At 66.3% G+C, this 5,236-nt stretch overlaps 1 protein-coding gene across 4 annotated transcripts; it reads right to left on the reverse strand.

The window, feature by feature from the left end:
* Positions 1-391: 391 nt before the first annotated feature.
* On the reverse strand, positions 392-4,654 carry SLC25A39 (solute carrier family 25 member 39). Of its 4 annotated transcripts, none has more exons than XM_074166973.1 (11): positions 4,548-4,654; positions 4,410-4,469; positions 3,708-3,752; positions 2,878-2,987; positions 2,677-2,744; positions 2,421-2,545; positions 2,062-2,235; positions 1,822-1,931; positions 1,579-1,660; positions 1,394-1,474; positions 392-1,308 (listed from the first exon to the last, which is right to left on the reverse strand). In XM_074166973.1, the coding sequence occupies exons 1-11, from the start codon at positions 4,642-4,644 to the stop codon at positions 1,190-1,192; spliced, it is 1,071 nt and encodes a 356-aa protein (XP_074023074.1). In that variant the 5' UTR covers positions 4,645-4,654; the 3' UTR covers positions 392-1,189. The 4 variants fall into 4 exon arrangements, with proteins under 4 accessions (XP_074023074.1, XP_074023073.1, XP_074023076.1 ...); XM_074166972.1 differs by lacking the exon at positions 3,708-3,752 and adding an exon at positions 3,824-3,859 and having other exon boundaries at positions 393-1,308; positions 1,394-1,502; positions 1,589-1,660; positions 2,878-3,023; positions 4,548-4,644; XM_074166975.1 differs by lacking the exon at positions 3,708-3,752 and having other exon boundaries at positions 393-1,308.
* Between the last annotated feature and the right edge of the window lie 582 nt (positions 4,655-5,236).

Below are 5,236 nucleotides of genomic sequence, written 5' to 3' on the forward strand. Positions count from 1 at the left end.
TCAGGAGAGAAAAAGGGGTGAAAAGACCTCTTGTGCCCCCACCCACGAGACCCTGTCCCAGGCAGGGATGCTGGGGGGTGTGTGTGTGGGGGTGTGTGTGTCTAGTGAGCCTCCTCCAGCCCCCTCAGAGCACCAGGGCAGGGAGAGCACCTTTGGGACACAGCAGGTCACCCAAGGATAGGGCAGCCCCTGCCCCATCCACAGGGGGCGGCTGCTGGGGGCAGCAGGGAGGTCCTGGGGTCTGTTACCCCCCAGTTGTTGTCTGTTGTCCCCCAGCAAGGACCTGGTGGATGACAGCAGTGTGCCCACACGGCAGGGACACGGCCGTCACCCGTGGGGATGTCCTCCACAGCCCCAGGAGGCAGGGAGCAGGGCAAGAAATCCTTGCCCTAAGAGACAAACAATATTTTTCTTTTATTTAAGAAAATAAGAGAAATTCGCCCCTAGAATCCCGGAGCAAGCTGGGGCAGCGCCCACACCGGGCACAGGGGCTGGGGTAGGTCCTCGCAGTGAAGGGAGGGGGCACAGGCAGAGGTTTGTTGCCAGAACTCCTACGCCCCCCCCCCCCCCGCCCCCGGAGCAGCAGCGAGGTCTGTCCCCACGCAGGGTCCAAGCCCAGGGTCTGCCAGGGGACAGGGACACGGGGGGCAGGAGAGGTCCGGAGGCAGGGAGAGGGTCCTGATGAATCCCCGTGCCACACAGTGCTGGCAAGGGGATGCTGTGTGTGACTGATGGCAAGAGGGGGCTGGCCGGAGCAGGGCTGGGGGGGCCCCAAGGAGGCAATGCAGAGAAGCCCCTCCTGAGGGTTTGGTCCTTGACCGAGCCCCAGCTCCCATCTCCTGCCCTGCAGAGTCCCCCAGGGAACCCCGATATCACCAGAGCGTCCATGAATCCAGCAGCAGCATCTGTCCAGCCTCAAGGGATGAGCGGGGGGGACTCCATGTCCCCCCCTCAGTGTCACAGCAGCAGGCACAGATGTCCCCCAGTGGGGCTGGGGCTGGAGAGGGGGCCGGGCTGGCCCTGCCTCAGGGTGCAGGCAGGGGGGAGGCAGAGCGTGGCACGAAGGCACTTGGGCTTTGCAGAGCCGAGCGCGGGTCGCTGCCCCCGAGGAGCCTCGTGGGGAGTGGGGTTGGTAGCCTGTCCCCCGCCGCAGGCCACCAGCCACATCCAGCCCTGCACTAGCCCCGGCTCACAACCCAGGCAGCCGCCGCTCCTGGTTCAGCTTCTGGAAGAAGGTCTTGCCAAATTCGTAGGTGCTGATCATGATGGCGCAGGCGGGTGCCACCTTAATGACACGGGGCAGGAAGCCTGCAAAGGACAGCCCCCGTTAGCCCCTGGGTGACACCAGGGCACCCCTGTACCCCACAGCCCGGGGTGGGGGGCACTGCCTTACCTGCAAACAGCCCCCGGGTGCCAGACTCAGCACGGATGCGCCTCATGATGAGCCAGGTGGAGGAAGGCTTGGAGGCTGCAACTGCGGGGAGAGGGGAGCGGGTGAGGGTCTGGGGGTGCCCAGGTACCACTGGGGAGCCCCAGTTGCCCCCCCCCCCCCCTCCCCCCGGGAGCCCAGCCCCTCACCTGGGTGCACTTCGCCATCTCCCAGCTCAATCTGCCGCCGGGTCTTGACCACATCGAAGGGCAGCGTCAGCACCGCAGCCACCTGCGGGGCCAGCAGCCAGGCGGTGAGCTGGGTCCTCGTTGTCCCTGCCCAGTGCCAGCTCTGCTGTCACCTCCCAGCCCTATCCCTTGCTCCCCACGAGGGCCATTGCCCAACTACTGACAGCTGAGCGACCCCCTGCGTGGTGCAGATCCCAAACTCACCGTCCCGGAGATGGCTCCGGAGGCGAAGCTGATCATGAACGTGGCCTCCTCCAGCCGGGCCTGTCTGCAGAGCCATTCCCTCACCAGCTCGTAGTTAAACCAGTAAAGAGCTGGGAGGAGGTGAGAAACACCAGTGCTGTGAGGAACCCTGGACACACCAACCTCACCACGCACAGGGCTGCCCTGCCCCGTGTTCGTCCCCCCATCTCCCAGTGCCACCCCGTCCCCCCGCAGCCATACCCGAGAAAGGGACGTCACGCAGCACGGTGGGTCCCCAGCCCCTCCAGAGGGACAGCCAGCCGTCCTGAGCCACCGCCGACTGGATGCAGACTCCCAGCTCCCGGTAGCTGAGCTGCCGCGACTGCATCTTGGTGCGGATGAGTTCCAAGGGGCTGATGACCGTCACAGCACCCACTGCAATGGAGGGGACATCGGGCATCAGCGCCATCCGCTCCGGCAGCTGTCCTGGAGCCATCCGATCGCCGTGCCAGGAGAGCCATGCGCCAAAGGTGGGCACCAACAGCCAAGAGACCCGCTGTGCTGTCCTGCGGGGACGCGGGGTGGGCACAAGGGGAGCCCTGGAGAGGAGGGGTACTCACGCCTGGCGAGTGCCCCGGCCAGCAAGGGGATGTGGTGCCCCCGGCTCCCCGTCCGAGCGTGCAGGTAGTCCCGGAGCTGGTCGTAGGTGGTGAAATAAATGACGGTGGCTGGCACAGCCATGACCCTGCCAAGGACAAGGGGTGTTAGTGGCACACCTGCCCTCCCTGGGGGCTGGCAGGAGACTTGGGGTGGATGCCCATGTGCCCAGGCAGGTGTTAGCACCCAGACTCCCCCCCAACCGGGGTCCAAACTCACAGGGTGGGGGGCAAGCCGCTCCACAGAGACCTGATGCCCTCGTAGCGTGTGATCTTCACGAAGGCGTCCTGGGGAGAGAGCGGAGCACCAGGGAGAAGGGTTAGAGGGGGGCGATGGGCAAGCACCCCCCAGCAAACACCCTGACCCCCTTCCTGGAACAGGGAGGCCCCTGCCCACCCTGCCCGTGCCCACAGCCCCTACCAGCGTGCCGCTGAAGCGGGTGGGGGCCTTGTACCAGGCGGTGCAGCCGTTGCCGTTCTGGCAGACGTACAGATGGTCCATGAGGCCGTTGCAGTAGAGGAAACACTTCCCTGGGGGGTGGGAGGCAACAGTTAGACAGGAGACCCCTTCCCCTCTGCCCCACACCCGGCCCGTTTGATCCCCAAAACCACCACATCTTCCAGGAGAAAGCCAAACCCTCAATGCCTGAGCCCAGAGGGGACCAGCCCCAAGCCAGGGCCAGGAGAGGGATAACCCTCCAGCAAGGGTCCGACCACAGCCAGACCCATGGGGTGGGGAGCATCCAGCCCCACTGTGGGGACAGGGGCACGGCAGGAGCCATTGCCAGCAGCAGGAGAGGTTTATGCCTCGCTCAGCGTCAGCTCTGCTGCCCCGGCATGGTGGGGAGCCATTGCAGGGAGCCAGTGTGACACCCCCACCATGCTCTCGGGCCAGGCACAGGGACACCGAGCAGCAGGGAGCAAGCGGGACAGTGGAGATCCAAGGGGACTTCGATGTAATGACAGGACAGAGTGACAAGATAGGGCAAGGACGGGAGGACTACAGAGAGCCACGCTTGTTGTACAACAGACCCCCAGAAGAACCCCTGGGGATGTTGCACGGCCAGCCCCAAAGCAGGGCTGCAGGAGCAGCTGCGGGGCTGGGGATGATGGCAGCCCCCACGCCAGAAGGAAGTCCCCTCAGCCGGAGGAGCCCAAGCTGCCACCAGCAGGGAAGCGAACCGAGGTCAAGGCTTGGGAGAGCAAAGCCACCAGCGTCAGGAGCTGCCCGGAGCCCCTGGGCATACTCACATGTGGCTTGCTGAGCACCCCAGGGCACAGCCCGTGCTGGCAACGCTGAAACACACAACGGGGACATGCTGAGCGATGACACGGGGGACATGCCACTTCCTCAGGCTGGGGCACACGCGTGTGCCACAGCTCCGAGCTGGGCAGTGGGAGAGCTCCATGGGTGAAGGGGCTGGATGCCTCCGCAGCCACTTCCCAAAGCAGTCCCTATTGTCACCAAACCAGTCCCTTGGGACCAGCCCCAGCCTGCTGACCCCACAGGGAGGGGGACAGGCGGGGGGGGGTGGGGCAGAACCCATGGGGTCTCTCCTGCCCTGTGGAAGCTGTGGGGAGCAGCGGGGAGACAGGTACAAAGGCAGGAGGGGAAGGAGTGAGCAGCCGAAGGGGGCTGAGCCCTTGTGCCCCGCTCCCCAGCGGGCAGGGGGCTGCTGGGCACAGCGCTGACCCCGCTCAGCATCAGCACAGGGCTGTGGAGGGGGGAGGACGGAGCCAAGCATCAGCCCGGCTCCCCCAGCGGGGCCCCCCGAGCCCATCAGGACAAGGGGCCCATGGTAACCTGCCACCTCGCGATGGCCCCACGCTCGGGAGCCGAGAAATCCCCGCCACCGGCTCTGCCAACCGAGACATCCACGTGGGCTGCTCGCTGGCTGAACCAGGGCGGGGGGGGCCGGACAGAGACCCCCACCCTGCCTCGAGCGGGGTTACCTTTGGAGAAGGGGGTCCTCTGGGCCTGCAGCCGTATCTTCACCACGTCCAGCGGCGTCACTGAAACGACAACATCCTTTAGCCACGCCGGACTGTGCCAGCCCCCCCCGGCGCCCCCTTGCTCCCCGTGGTCCTCACCGAAGAGGGAGGTGAGGATGGCCCCCGTCCCCGAGGCCAGCATCTGCTGCAGCGGCGTGATGCCCCGGCCGGGGCTCGGCAACTTCTCCTCGGCCATGGCGCCGGCCCCCTGCAACAAATAACGGAGGGATGCTGGAGGCTGAGGGTGCTCCCGGGGGGGGTGTCCCTGCCCGGGGATAAGCGACGGCTCCCCAGGGAGCCCCCCCAGCTCCGCTGGTGCGAGGACAGGCGTCCCACCTCCGGCCACGCTATCGGCATGGCACAGGGCAGGCGCGCCCCCCCCTGTAATCATACTGCCCCGGGGGGGGGACGGGGGGGGACAGGGACCAGTCCTGGAGGGGGCCCAGCCCCGATAACACCCCCACGGCCCCACCGCTGGCAGCGGGCCCAGCCTCGCTGGGGAGGTGGGGACAGTCCAGACCAGCCTTCCGTGTCCTTGGGGAGGGAGGATCGTCCCCTCCCTGCACTTGGAAAAATTAAGGGACAGGAAGGAACAAAGTCCAAACACCAGGCAGGCCGTGACAGCCCCCCCCAGCCCCAGCTGAGAAGGCAGCAGAGCCATGGAGGGACAGCACGGGGTGTGCAGGCTTGTGACAAGCACCCCAAAAAGGGCTGGCAGATCCAAAACCTTCCGTTGCCACACACCCCCCCCACCCCACCCCCTCCCAACCCCCGAGGCTCGGCAAGGC

The sequence above is a fragment of the Numenius arquata genome, unplaced genomic scaffold, assembly GCF_964106895.1.
Source record: "Numenius arquata unplaced genomic scaffold, bNumArq3.hap1.1 HAP1_SCAFFOLD_1094, whole genome shotgun sequence".
NCBI classification, from domain to species: Eukaryota; Metazoa; Chordata; class Aves; order Charadriiformes; family Scolopacidae; genus Numenius; species Numenius arquata.

Coding starts and splice junctions, on each gene's coding strand:
- SLC25A39 (XM_074166972.1), bottom strand. CDS start 4,644: ATGGCCGAGGAGAAGTTGCCGAGCCCCGGCCGGGGCATCACGCCGCTG. Junction 4,470..4,547: donor CATCCTCACCTCCCTCTTCG/GTGAGGACCACG, acceptor TTGTCGTTTCAG/TGACGCCGCTGGACGTGGTG. Junction 1,932..2,061: donor GCGTGACGTCCCTTTCTCGG/GTATGGCTGCGG, acceptor ACCTCCTCCCAG/CTCTTTACTGGTTTAACTAC.